This window comes from Tiliqua scincoides, chromosome 5 (genome assembly GCF_035046505.1).
Source record: "Tiliqua scincoides isolate rTilSci1 chromosome 5, rTilSci1.hap2, whole genome shotgun sequence".
NCBI lineage: Eukaryota > Metazoa > Chordata > Lepidosauria > Squamata > Scincidae > Tiliqua > Tiliqua scincoides.
In genome coordinates this window covers 89,168,488-89,182,900 of record NC_089825.1, presented here as the reverse complement: position 1 = coordinate 89,182,900, position 14,413 = coordinate 89,168,488, and the positions used below count along the sequence as shown (strand labels likewise).

Here is a 14,413-nt window from a genome sequence, read left to right as displayed (position 1 = left end):
TTTCCATAGAGCTCAATAGACTGCAGGAAGGAGGGAAGGACTTCCTTCTCATGTATTTTGGGGGCTGCATTCATATGATCAGGACCATTCTGACGTCCTTGAAGTCCTCTCTGCCTGTCCTTACCCACAGACTAAGGCAGTGGTATTCAAATTGGGGCGTCACAACCCCCCCCAGCCTGTGGGTACTGGCCTCTGACCCCTTAAAGGGCAAGGGCAGCCAGGAGACAGGGGGAAGACAGCAGCGTGATCTGCAGGATCAAGCTGCTCAGGGGGGCTGCAGGGGCTTGGTGCACATGCCCAAGCCTCCTGCAGCCTCCCGGGGGTGTGGGGAGCCCTGCACAACCTTCGGAAGGGCTGCCCAGGTCAGGAAATGTGAAAGTGGAGTGATCGCGCCCCGCTCTGCAAAACCGGAAGCAGAGCACGATTGCTCCGCTTTCCCTTCTAACAGAGTTGCAGGGTCTGGGGTGCACCCTCCAGTCCCTGCAACAGCCGTCCCTCTGTGCGGGGAGTCCTGCGCGAACACCTGCAGGGCGCCCCAGGTCAGGGAAAGGGAAAGTGGGGCGATAGCGCTCTGCTTCTGCTTTTGTGGAAGGAGTAAGGGAAGTACACCTACTCATGAGTAAACACCACGTAGCTTCGTTTCCGGCTCAGACTTGCAGCTGGGAGGGAGGGATCTTCTTGGGTGTTTGTGGGGGGCTGCCTTCATTGGATCAGAACCATTCAGGTGTCACTGGATTCCTGTCAGCCTGCCTTTTCTGATGGACTATGGCAAGTCTAACTACTCGCGAGTAAACACACTATACAACTCACTTTCACTTTCCATAGGGCTCCATGCATTTTTTCCTTCTGGTTTTTTGGCCATAACTTTTGAAGGAAAGGAACTATTTCCATTCTGTTTCTTGCCTTGCACTCCACTGGGAATTCCGCATCCAACAGTGTATGGCATGATGGGCTAGTTCCTAAAGCTGCGGTGTTAACATGTCCTCCCACAGGGCGCGTCACCCTCCCGCTGCGTCATCTGGTGCGGCCTGCCCCCCCTGCACCTCTCTAGCAACACCAGTGCAAAGGAAGATGCCTAACTCAAGCTGTGGTCAAATATTTCGATCCATATGGGATTCAAGAGAGAGTGATACTCATAGAGTGCAGTATGTAGCCAATAAGTTTGGAGCCAAAAAGTTCTACCCAGAAAGTTTGGAGACCCCTGCTATAGAGTTTCCCTAACAGCCACTAGCTGTATGATAGGATATGCAAACCACTCAGCACCTGCCAGTCACACCTAAGCAAGCACCCAAAGTGGAAAGAACAACCTTGGAAGTACATGACTTCATAGGAAGATGCCGAACTCAAGCTGTGGTCAGAAATATTTTGATCCATGTGGGATTCAAGAGAGAGTGACACTCATAGAGTGCAGTATGTAGAGGTCACCCCCCCATGCGGCTGGTTGTGTAAGCACCCACTTTCTCCCCCCCCCTTTCATGTCTCAGATAACAACATTGCTAACCTGGTGACCATCACAACAAAGACTTTCTTGCGCTATCACAAGCTGCGAGTTCTCATCAAGAGCTTAAGACAGTACTACCCAGACATCAAGCTAATTGTGGCAGATGACAGTGAGCATCCAGAGAAGATTGAAGAGGCAAACGTTGAGCAATATATTATGCCTTTTGGAAAGGTACCCACAAGTGGCGGTGGGTGGGTGGGTGTTTATGGCTGCTTCTCCTCTGCACACTGGTGGTGAGCGGGATTTCCTGGTAAGGTTTCCAGCTGTCTGATAGCGGCATGCACCCCCCAACATGGTGTCAGTAACACGTGGGCCCCAGCTGCGAGCGTGCCTCTTCCAAGTGCAGCTGCAGCGGAGTTCCCCAGGCCCACCCTCTTTCCAAGCCGGGGGAAGCTGGAGGCACAGAAACAGAGCCGCATGGAGCATCAAGTTTGTCCGGTGGTGGCAGCAGCAGTGACATGCACATACCCCCAAGCAGGCTGCAGTGGGGGGGGGGGGAATAGGTAGTTCAGGGAGGGGATGGACCAGCTTCTGGGAAAGTGAGCAGGAAAGAAGGAGGGTGAGCGAGCAATGGGAGAGTGTGGGTGCCACAGTGAGTAATGGCTGCCCCTGGGAGGGAGGGCAAGCTAGCCAGTGTGAGGCAGAGCAGCACGAAAGCCACCACAGAGCCAGTTCTTTTGGCGGTGGCATGTGCTCCTGCCCATGACAAACAGCCAAGTTGGGGGGGTTTGAGTAGCCTGGGGGGCAGCTTCCTGGAGCTCGGAAGCAGTGAGGGCAAGAGGTGCGGGCAAGTGGGGCTGCAATACTGCCCTCACTTTCCTAGGAGTGACTGTTATGGGGCTTAATTCTGAGTAGACATGCAGAGGATTGGGCAGCCAGCCAGCCTGTGGTGCTTCTGATCCAGGGATGGGGAGGGGAGGGGAGGGGAGCCGGCTAGCCAGCCAGAGACTGCAGGAGTAAGGGTGGATGTGTGAGTGAGGCTGCAATACTATCCTCACTTTCCTGGGAGTAAGCCCCTTTGATTATTATGAGGCTTACTTCTGAGTAGACACATGCATGGGGTTGAACTGCCAGGCTGTGCTCTCTCTGATCAGGTGAGCCTCTTCTGCCGCTGCTCCTGCATCCTCCCACTGTGGCTCCTCTCCCTTCTCACTTTGAAGAGTGGGAGGTGCAGCTGCTGTGGCTCTGATTGAAGACCCAGCAAGAATGGGGGGAGGCCAGGAGCTTCCAGTTTGCCCACCAGAAATTCCCAAGCACGAGTCCTGCCAGAGCACTCTAAAGATCAGCCCTGGGAACAACACACCGCATTAGCTTAGCACAGGGCGACTTTCCTCAGGCACAGGGTTTCTCCCTGAGACCCCTTCAGGGGCTCCACAAGAGCACAAACAGGCTGCAGTCCTACCCACACTTTCCTGGGAGTAAGTCCCCTTGACTAGTATGGACATGCCTAGGATTGAGCCATCAGCTAGCCAGAAGTGGCCCTAATCCAGTGATTGGGGGGGGAGCCAGCCAGAGATTGTGGAGGTAAGGGGGGGCTGCTGTGTGGAAGATGCTGTTTTGTGCAAGGGGGAGATTATGGTGGTATGCACTGAACTGTTGAATGGTTAATCTGTCTCAGCATGAGCAGAGTGCACCTTCCCTGTGACTGAAAAACACTTTGGAGCATATGTGTGGCACAGTGTTCTGCTTAAAGATGCCCAGGCTGCCTGCCTGTGCTCAATTTAGTGATTGTGGAACTGAGATTTGGGGAGGGGGGATGGTCTCAGGTGGAGTGGAACAAAAGCTGTTGGATATGTGTTTGGGTGGGCTGTTATGTGAAGGATGCTGTTTTGTGCAGGGGGGGATGCTCTGATCTGTTGGACAATGGTGAATCTGGATGCAATAATAAATATTATAATATAATTTTATTTATTAAATTTTGTTATGGGGGCAACAATTTTATAGGCCCTGGGTGCCAGATGGTCTTCATACGCCACTGGCACCAGCCGCTACTGAGTGCATGTTTCCGCAGTCAGGAAGCAACTACCTGTACAACTAACTCCTGGGCAGTTACAGTGGCAGATACTGCTGGGAGTGCCTTGCATTCCAGCTGCCCTATGACTCAGGAAGAGACTGTGAGAACCCGGAAGTGATGTCCTAATGTTGCATGACATCACGTGATGTCACAGTGCTTCTGCCCTGTACGCCACTGGGAGCAGTACCAGTGTTGCCACACTGACAGAATGATGTAAGAATGGAACCTTCGGGGAGGAAGCAAGCATGGGCTTTCCCCATGTACTACAGAGCTTCCTGCAGTAACCCTGTGGAAAGCAAAAAGGAGCAGCACTGCAGAGGCTCTTGCACCCAGGGCCTAGGAGAAGGGGTAAAGGGGGGTAATTTGTACCTAGGCCCAGGGTCAAAAGGAGCACCCAGGAGCCAATGGAGGGCTCCCAGAAATTTCCTGGGATCTGACACTTTCCTGTGTTTCCCATATGGGATGCTGGGGACACTACCGATGCCACATGGGTAAGTAGACCTGGGCACCAAAGACTTTTCCAACTGTCTACCCTCCCCTCACCCTGCTTCGCCCCTCCCTCGCATTTTGCCTGCCTGTCACCACCCTTTCCTGCTCTGTTTCATCTCCCCCTTTGCAAAAGGACCCAAAAGAAACTTTGTACCCCCTGATAAAATTCCTCTTGGAGGCCCTGCTTGCACCACCAGAGCAACGCAAGAAGCATTGCTTGTTTGGTTGGCAACCTTCAGTCTCGAAAGACTATGGTATAAGCCTGCAGCACCTGGTATTTCTAGGTGGTCTCCCATCCAAGTACTAACCAGGCCTGACCCTGCTTAGCTTCCATGATCAGGCAATTGCAGGGTAACAGTTGCTGCTTTGCTTGGGGCATGTGTATAGTATTTCTCTTGGGTGACTCAGTTTAGCTTGGGAGCTGCTACTTACTGATGATGTTCCAAAAGTCATAAAACAAGCAGGCACATGAATGACTAAGTTGGGATGACCAGGCTGTATCCATGACAGCTCCATCTCTTCTCCTTCTGAAGCCTCACTTTGGAATGAGTTGCCAAAATTCACACACACTTGCCTGGGCTTCAGTGCAGTGTCCAGTTGTGAGGTGGAATGGCTTTCTGATTTCCATGGGGAGTGAGGCCACCTTTATGGAAAGGGCTCCTTACTGTGCATTCATAACATCTTCTGTGTCTCCCTCTGACCTTTCCTGCTTGTTTTGTTAGGGCTGGTTCGCTGGAAGAAATCTGGCCATCTCTCAGGTCACAACCAAATACTATCTCTGGGTGGATGATGACTTTCTGTTTACTCAAAACACCAAGATTGAGAAACTGGTGGATGTTTTGGAGAACAGCGACTTGGATGTGGTAGGCAATTGTCCCTTTCCCGCCCCCCTGATCTTCACCATGTCCTGTGCTAGTGTCTTCATTTGGCTCGTGTCTTAATTTATATTGTATCCCTGGAAGAAATTGCCCTTTCCCTTTCATGGCCCTGAATGCTAATCTACACTGTTGGAAAGATTCTTTTAGATTCTTTTCACTGACACAATGCCAAACAGTCACAAACCTTTTAAAAGGGTTTGGAGGCTTTATTTCTACAATAGTTTCACACAAGCCAATTGATTCAGTTTGGATACAAATGTTCACTCTTCATTTCCCATCCTGTTTCTCAAAGAACCACATCCAGAAAATCACATTAAATAATGTGAGATAAACAAGTTACCCATGTGACACTGTATGTCACTTCCACCTCCTTATTGGGCATATTATGACAGGCTTGGTGCATGGTCCCAGCTCCAATTAGGAGGTCATTTCTGCCCTGCATCTCAAAATGTTCGTGGCCCACAACTTAGGTTATACAAGATCCTGGAATTTTCCCTCTGGAAAAGTTATGATCTACATGTTCTGCCAATCATGATCTCTTAGGTTACTTTGACATAATGACCCTCCTATCCTGTTTTTTAAGGGGAACAACAGTCATTCTCTTGGCTCCATTTTCAGTTATTTTTCTTAAACAAGAGAAGATAAGTTAACCCTCTAAAATCTCTATCAACATGGAGACAGATGTCTGACAGTGTTTGGTTTTGTGAGTCAATATAGAATGAAGAGACAGCGCTTCTGACTGAGAGTCTGTCTCTTTAATGCCTGCTTAACATGATCAAAACTACCTGCATTGTGGGACTATTTCCCAGGATGAGTGGAATAGTAGAAGACACTATTCCATCATCATTGCCTGAGTATTACTCTCAGGAATGTAACAACACAGTGTGTTACAATAAAATTTGAGATTGGATGCAGAATTCAGCAGCCAAAAATTTCAGCATCTTTTCCCCTCCCTTCTTTTAATTGCTTTTTTTTTGGGGGGGGGGAGGGAAGGTTCAGAATATGTTGGCAATAGTGAAATTCTTGGCAGTGACAATGTGTTAATCTTCTATTTTTTATTTTTCACTTTTTTATTTTTTACCCTTCCTCCTCAGGAGGAGGGAGCTCAGGGTGGTGTACGTAATTCTTCCCTTTTTGTCCTCACAACAATCCTGTGAGATAGTGCCTGGCCCAAGGTCACCCAGGAAGCTTTGTGGCTTAAAGGGGATTTGAACCTAGGTTGAAGCCCAACATCCTGGCTCTTGGAATGGTGACCATGGGGCCCTCTATAGTTCCTTGTCCTTCCATGTGGCAGGTGGAGGTGGAAGAAATTGCATTTTGCGGGGAAGCTCACCTCCCACTATGAGTGGCATTGGAGGTCAACCAGTTGGGGCCAGGGGCCCACCTAGTCTGTTTGATGCCTCAGTTTCACAGATAAGTGCCCAATGCACCATTAAGGGGCAGGTGGAAACACCATGGGACTTTGCTCCAGAATCCTCCCCAACTTGGTGCCAACACTGTCTTCAGCTACCACAGAGCTGGCCCGAGGCTTTTTCATGGCTGGTGTGGTGTGCCAAATGCTGCCTCCCCTTATTCAGTGGCATGCTCCTGCTCCCTGAATTCAACAAGAGAATAACAAAGAGGAAGAAATATGCAGGCGGGTGGCCATCTAGCTCATCACACTACTCTACTCCACACTTTGTCTCCTGTTTCATTCTCCTCTTTTGTTCCCTGAGTTCAGGAAGCAAGGGCAGAGGAAGCAGGAAGCCTGGCAGGAAGCAAGTGGCACCCCCCCATACTAATTCACTACCTGAGCCAATTGCTTCTGTCAGCCTGACCCTACACCACCAAGCTATTTTTTGAAGCACTCAGATGAGCTTCCAAGGAACTACTCCAGACTTCACAGAATGCAACTTATAAAAACATTGACCACACCCATTCCTTGTATCCTGAGTGCCAACTTGGTGCCAATACTTCAGCTACCACAGCTGGCCCAAAGACCTCCTCCTGGCTAGTGCAGCATGACTGGGTGCTGACTGAAGCCCTTATGTTTATAGGTTGGAGGCAGTGTGAATGGGAATACCTTCCAAATTAAGATTCACTACGAGGAAGGAGATGACAGCAGTTGCCTACACCTGAGAGGTGGCTCCTATCACCGCTTGGAAGGCTTTCCAAACTGCATGGTCACCAGTGGTGTGGTCAACTTCTTCCTCGCTCGCACAGAGGAGAGCAGGCGTGTTGGTTTTGACCCACGGCTGCACAGAGTGGCTCATACAGGTAAACAGCTGTCCCACATCTATGTGCTCTCACCTCTAGGGGTTTTTTGTGTTGGACGGATGGTAGCAGCACCAACACCAGGTTGCTGAAAATCCTGGGTCAAAGTCCTACATTTGTCCCAGCAAACTCCACTTACTGGTGACAAGAGCAGGCAGTGGCTCCTCCCATCAGCACAGGAGAGGGGATATCTGCAGTGGCCAATGCTGCTCTAGGCATAGCTCATATGAGCTCTGTGTGTGTGTGTGTGTGTGTGTGTGTGTGTGTGTTAATTAATTAATTAACAGTATTTATATACCGCTTTTCAACAGAAAGTTCACAAAGTGGTTTACAGAGAAAATAAAATATCTAACAGCTCCCTGCCCCAAAAGGGCTCACAATCTAAAAAAAAATCTACAGTGCTCTTGATACAGAGCATCACAGCTTCTAAAGTTTTGTTGCTTGGAGTGGGACTCAAGGTTGCACAAGCCTGCTTGAAACTACCCAAGTTTATGCTTCTTGAACCTGAATACTGATGAGAGAGCATTCCAAGTAGGACTTCTCTGGTAAAAAAGAAGGTGCTTTTAATGTTCATCTTGCCATGTCCTGAGGATCAGGCTGGTCACAGAGATGAAGCAGGGTCTAAGGCCAGAGCTTCAATCCAAAATGGCAGCAGCATCACTGCCACAACCTGTGAGAGATACAAGGAAGCCGGAACAAAAAAGTGTGTTGAGAAGGGGGAGAAATGGGCAAATATCCTCTTGATTTTGCAGTATTGATGCCCAATTGTAAGGTTAGGTTTTTTCATTCTTTATTAAGGGCAGCTGTCTGGAATGAAAAATGCTCAGCTGTTGCACACTTCAGCTGTTGCAGACTGGCTGCTGACAGCAAGCTGCAGTCATTTTGCAGTCAGTCAGCGGCCATTTTGGGAGCACTGCCGCAAGAGACCATTGTCAGTTCCTGCCGTGCCTGCTCAAGCAGGTAAGGCAGTGATGGGGGCGAAGCTGTGGGGTGGAATGGGGTGGGGAGGCAGCAGGAAGTGATGGATCCAGTGGCGAAAGAGTTAAACGTTGAATGTTTAAAATGTTGTTCCATAACTGACTGATTTCTCCTTCACTTCCCCTTGCCCAATGTTCTCATCAGAATTTTTTATAGATGGACTGGGGGCCTTACGAGTTGGCTCGTGCAGTGATGTTTCCATAGGACATCAGCCAAAAAAACCTACAACTGACCTTCATGTAGCTGATGTTGAGAAAACATATGATACATTCCGGCACAATTCACAGGAACTGATCAGGTTTAAACTGGCTCTACTCTATTTTAAGAACAGATTGAAATGCTACACAAAGGTTTGATGGCCATATTCCATCTCCACCATCCCAGCGTCCCTGGATGTGATGTTTCGGGAAGGACTGATGCCCTTGGTTCAGTGGCTTTGGAAATCTTTCTTGGAGTCCCGTCTCCTGGCCAGAGCCAGAGAAGTTCTAAATTTGCTGACTGGAAACTGCAGTTCTGCTTCACAATCAATTTTCCCATTTGGGCGGTTCTCACAGCAAGACTGTACTGTGGCTGTCTGAGGTGTTGCTGATTTTTTTCTTCCTTCTGTATTGAGTTTGACATAAGGCAAATTGGTAAATCCTGTGTGATGGTAGACATTTTGTATGTGCCCTGAGTAAAAGATAATGTGTTGTTGTTGTTAACAGTACTTATATACCTCTTTTCAACAGAAGTTCACAAAGCAGTTTACAGAGAAAAATCAAATAGCTGATGGCTCCCTGTCCTGAAAGGGCTCACAGTCTAAAGAAGATGCAGAACACCAGCAGACAGCTGCTAGAAAAGAGACTGCTGGGGTGAGGAGGACCAGTTACTCTCCCCCTGCTAAATAAAAGAGGAGCCTCCACTTGAAAAAGTGCCTCTTACCCAATTAGCAAGGGTTGTCATGGCACATAAAGTGGAGGGGGTGAAACCTAGGGGCACAGTTTACTTGTCTTGCCTGCCACTCATTTCCATGGTGATTGTGTTAGAGTTATGCTGCTGTGTTGTTGTTTTTTAAGTTCAGCTAATTTGTGAATGAAGATACCAGCTTCACAGGGCATGCTGATTTAAAGTTGAAATGGGCACTTTTCTGATTCCATATGGTTAAGTTTTACGTACATATAAACGAAGGCTATTCTGAAACTAAGTACCGCTTGGCTGTTAAAAAAAAAAAAAGGACTTGAGGAAAACAATCTAATACAACTCAGAAGTTAAGTACCATGGCCACACTCCATCTCCATGCAATCCGCCTCTGAACTGAGGGAATTGTTATGTCATGGGGCAAGATTCTTTATCCCCTCCATGAAGAATGTTTTTACCAGGCTCAGCCAGCTCATAACCCCTTCTGCAGGTCGTGCTGTGTGTGCGTGAACCATGAATGGTTTCTCTAGTGCTCTCAGTCTCCAAACTGCTTCCCAGCCTGCCTGGCCTTCCTTCTCACAACAGCTTGATGGGGTAACAGAATATTTAGCCCTATTGGAAGCACTGAGGCTGAACAGATGGATGACCCGATCCAGGCAGATGATCCCTTGGTAACAGGTGCACAAATGTCTGCTGTGTTGGGGTGAGGGGAACCACCTCCAGCAATGTGCTGGGTAATCCGTGTAGCTTCATAGCGATCCCTGGGTACGCTGCTCTTGTGCACCTCGACGCTGTTTACTGAAGGGCACAGTGGTGCAGGGCCTCTGAGAGGAATTTTATCCGGAGGGTACAAAGTTTCTTTTGGGCCCCTTTGCAAAGGGGGAGGGGTGGAACCGAGTGGGGGAAGGTGGTGACGGGTGAGCAGAATGGGGGCAGGGAGGGGCAAAACAGGGTGGAGGGAGGATAGAGACTGCTGGAAAAGCCTTTGGAGCCCAAGTCTACTAACCCATGTGGCATCAGTAGGGCACCCAGCATCCCCACCATCCCATGTGGGCAACAAGTCTGAGTAGATAGGAAAACATAAGAATTCAGGAAATTTCTGGGCCCCCTCCTTTGGCTCCTGGGCCCCCCTTTAGACCCTGGGCCTGGGTACAAATTACCCCCTTTACCCCCCTCTCCTAGGCCTTGCAGCGGTGCATATGCAACCTTTTGCTGCTCCCATTTTCTTTAGGGTCAGGACAAGGACTTGCCTGACAATTCCCCACTGCAGCAGTAATCTGAACTGAATCTACAGCAAGAGTCTTGCGCTGTATCCAGCGCAGGATAGGGGCCAAAGTGGTTCGGTCAGAGGTAAGGGGAAACTTAGGCACCCTGGCCCCTATGGGTCTCCTCAGAATTGTGCTACCTCCTGAGGTGGCATAGGTCTGAGGAGAAAGGAGTGGATTGAAGTTGCTCTGAACCCACTGGGAACAGGGTTAGGTTTCTCCCTCCTGCCTCCTCCCTCCTCCCCTCCCAAACCTAGAGTCTTGCATTGGATGAACTCAGCTGATGCAAGACTCGGATGCTCAGCCCATGCAAGACTCCATTGGCGCAGATGCTTATGCAACCTCCACAGGCCTTGTCAACTCACAAGGAGGCACATGCATGCCTTATGGCACGTTTGCAGCCCTCCTGGACTGGCGCAAGGAACTTGCGTGTGCAGTCTGGATTGCATTGTAAGGCATGCAGTAAATGAGTAAGGCACAAACAGTGCATTACCCATATACATTAGGCCCGTGCTTCTTCAACAATGGGTTGCTAACCAATTTCAGGGGGGTCCCCATGCATTTCAGTATTTTATTTTTAATATATTAGACTTGATACTCCCATGGTATATATGCCTACATTTGGGGAAATGTTACAGATCTGTCTTTTTAACACTCTACTATGTATATGCTTTTAACAATGATAGTAAAGGGAACTTAGTATGTGTGAGGGTGTGAAATGTGGGTGTGATTGCAGCCTAGGATTGTTAAAAAATTTTCATGCTTGATGATGTCATTTAAGGTCCTGACAGATTCTCCTTCTAAGTTTTGAGAACCACTGCATTAGGCACAGCTGAGCCTCCTAATGCTGTTTGTTGCATTGTGTTCCTGGTCTTGCTGCTGGCTGGCAGATGTCCTGATGATCCTGTAAGTACCACCACACACCACCTCAAGTACTGCTGGTAGTACCCGAACCACTGGTTGAGAACCACTGTTGTAGAGAAACATGGGCAGTAGTGGACTAAGAGACTTTGAATATGCTAAGTCTAAGAGACTAACAGCCCAATCCTGAGCTGCCCGGCACACAGGGCTGCAGTGGCGCTGAAAATGGCTGCTGCTATATCCAGTGGACTCCAGCCATGGCTGCCTCCTCAGGAGAAGGTGTCTTTTGTCCCCTTCCACCTGGTAAGGCGAGAAGCCCCACAATGGGGCTATTCAATTCTATGGCGCCCCAAGGGTTGGCATAGAATTAAGACCCTCTGTGTCGGGCTGGTGGCAAAGCTCCACCAGTCCCTCCTCCCCCCTACTCCTCCCCAGCACACTTCTTCACCACCCTCTCTCCGCCTTCCACGTCCCCCTGCCCCAGAATGCCTCTTCCCTGCCTCCCCCCACACCCCCACCTACCTCTTCCCTGCCTGGCAGTGCACATGACTGCTGAGTTGGCAGAGCTCTGGGGCTCCACCAGTGCTAGCCCAGCGCCAGCTAGCAACGGTGCTGATGGCTGCAAACGTGCCTTGTTACATTTGCGACAGTGCGCGTTGCCAGTGAGCCAGCATGCACTGCATGGGAGTGGGTCCTAAGAGCCCAATCCTATGCGTGTCTACTCAGTAGTAAGTCCAACTGTAGTCAATGTGGCTTACTCCCAGGCAAGTGGGGTTAGGATCACAGCCCAAGACTGAATATTCTACTCTCGTTCTTATTATTGAGAAACCCATAAGGAGCTTCAATGTGACATTTGGGTTCCCCAAGACCTGACTGAAAACCACTATCTAATGGTAATATTTGTGCCAGTAATTTGCTGTATGGACTCTAAATACACTGGGTGGTGGGTGGGTAGCATTTTGCGATCCTGGCCTTGGGCAACATGGGTCAGGGTCACAGTTGTTGGTAGGGAAGGAAAGAGTGTATGGACATGCCCATCCCCAATGCTGATATGCTTCTGAAGTCCGCTCCCCATGTTTTCTGAGAAACATGAGGAGTGTTTTTCTTGGCATTCACTACCCAGGAATGCTCTAAGGTGGCAAATGTGAGAAGAAACTTTCCATGCGCACTGTTCACTGCTCCAACAAACACTCAATATATGGGGGGGGGGGAGCTGAGGCTTCAGGAGTACCTTGGCACAGGGGCAGAGCTTGCTAGTATGCTCTCTTCACCCCACCTCACATTCCTTTTCTCCATAAGTAATGTCCAAAGAGAGAATTCTATTCAAACTGTTTATGCCTCAAAACAAACATGGTTAAAGTGTTTGTTCTCACCCCATCTCTGGAAATTTAATGGTGGTGCTGATTGTTCTCTATTAAGAGATGCATGACCTGTTCAAAGGAGTGTATGAGGTGGGAGCAACCATAATAGTTATAATAATGATTATAACTGGATCTGAATTTAAAGTTGCATTAATACCAATGTTTCCTGTTTTAAGAGGTTATTGGGAATGCACATCAGAGCCCATAAAAGACCATGGAACTTTCAAGTATGCTTAATTCTGGTTGACTTTAGTTGGAGATTTAACATCCGATGGATTGCATGGCTGGGATGAGACAAACAAAGGTCAAAGATGTGAAGCAGCACAGAGCTTGGAAAGAGAAGATGGTCTCAAGGTTGGGGCACAATGGGATATTGTACACTGAAGAATTCCTGAAACTCTACGGAACAGGGAAACATCACTTGGAACACCAGCACACCGTGAAAGTATTCTCTTGCCCAGTTAAGATAGGAATTGATCATGGATAAGATAAATAAAACCCAAATCACCCAGGTTAACCATGGACCGTAATAGCTCAGTGACAGATTTTCTTGAGGAACTAAAAGAAAGATTAAAACTCACTCTACTGTCCAGGTTAAATTCTATATGCCACACAGAATGAGCTGAGGCATTAGTATAACTAGTAAAGTAAGATTTTGTTCCCCTCCAGTGGCGTCACTAGGGTTCACGACACCTGGTGCGGGATGTCAGCTCATCACCCCCCATGCAGTGGGCGGGGCAACACCCCTGATGGTGGGCGTGGTGATGTACCATCACTCCACCCCCACTATTTTTTTGGCTGTGCCTTTTGATAGAACAAAGATAGAACACATTCTGCATGAAATTACGCATTGATTGACATATAACATGATGGTGTTATTCCTCCAAACTGTGATTTTAGTGATTTTGGTCACTAGTGCTGTCACACCTCCCCCAGGGTGTCAACTTACTAACACCTTATTGCAGCAGTTCTCAAACTTTTATCACTGGGACCCACAATGTAGAATGACAATCAGTCCAAGACCCACCAAAAGTGATGTCATGGTGGTAGTGACATCAGGCAAATTAAAATAAATAAGTATAAATAATTAAAGTAAAACAATTAATTAAATAAGCAGAAGCCACCAAGTGAATTTCCTCTGTAGCCTACCTGCAATAACACCCCCACTCCAAAATCAGTAAGGTTTTCACTACCCAGTGCTCAGTTCAATTTAAGAACTTCAGTTTAAACCAGATCACTGTCAGGATCCACCTGACCTTGCAAGTCTCAAAAAAGTTCACCTTATCAGCTGAAGCCTCCATTTTGATCCTTTTTAGTGGGGGGGGGGGAGGCTGTATTCTGGAGCATTTGTTGAGCTCTATTTCCATCAGATCAGGACCATTCTGGGGGCTTCACATTCCCCTTTGCCTGGCCTGACCACCAGCCAAGGCACGTTTGCCTACTCATGAGTAAACACAACCATGAGGCTTAGTTTCGCTTTCCATAGGGCTCAATACATTTGTCTGCTTGGAGGGAGGGACTTCCTTCTCAGTTGTTTTTGGGGGCTGCATTCATTGGATCAGGACCATTCTGGTGTCGTTGGATTCCTCTCAGCCTGCCCTTTCTGATGGACTATGGCAAGTAAGCCTACTCGCGAGTAAATGCGCAATACATCTCAGTTTCACTTTCTATAGGGCTCCATGCATTTTTGGTTCTCCGGTGTTTTGGCCATAACGTTTGATAGAAAGGAGATATTTCACTCTGGTTTTTTGCATTGCATTCCGCTGAAAATTTCGCATCCAACAGTTTATGGCATGATGGGGTTACTCCTAACCATCATGATTTTAGTGTGTCACCCCCCAGTGTGTGTCACCCCCCCATGCGCATCACACAGTGCGGCCCGCACCCCCCTAGTGACACCACTGTCCCTCTCCCCA

The 14,413-nt window shown here is 48.5% G+C and overlaps 1 protein-coding gene across 1 annotated transcript in view; it reads left to right on the top strand.

The window, feature by feature from the left end:
• LOC136652334 (beta-1,4 N-acetylgalactosaminyltransferase 2-like) overlaps positions 1 to 8,469 on the top strand; it is a 34,828-nt gene extending 26,359 nt beyond the window's left edge. Inside the window, exons 7-10 of the mRNA XM_066629269.1 lie at positions 1,485 to 1,672; positions 4,727 to 4,867; positions 6,919 to 7,138; positions 8,258 to 8,469. Of these exons, the coding sequence (XP_066485366.1) occupies positions 1,485 to 1,672; positions 4,727 to 4,867; positions 6,919 to 7,138; positions 8,258 to 8,469 (761 nt within the window). The remainder of the gene's footprint in view (positions 1 to 1,484; positions 1,673 to 4,726; positions 4,868 to 6,918; positions 7,139 to 8,257) is intronic.
• The last annotated feature ends 5,944 nt before the right edge of the window (positions 8,470 to 14,413 follow it).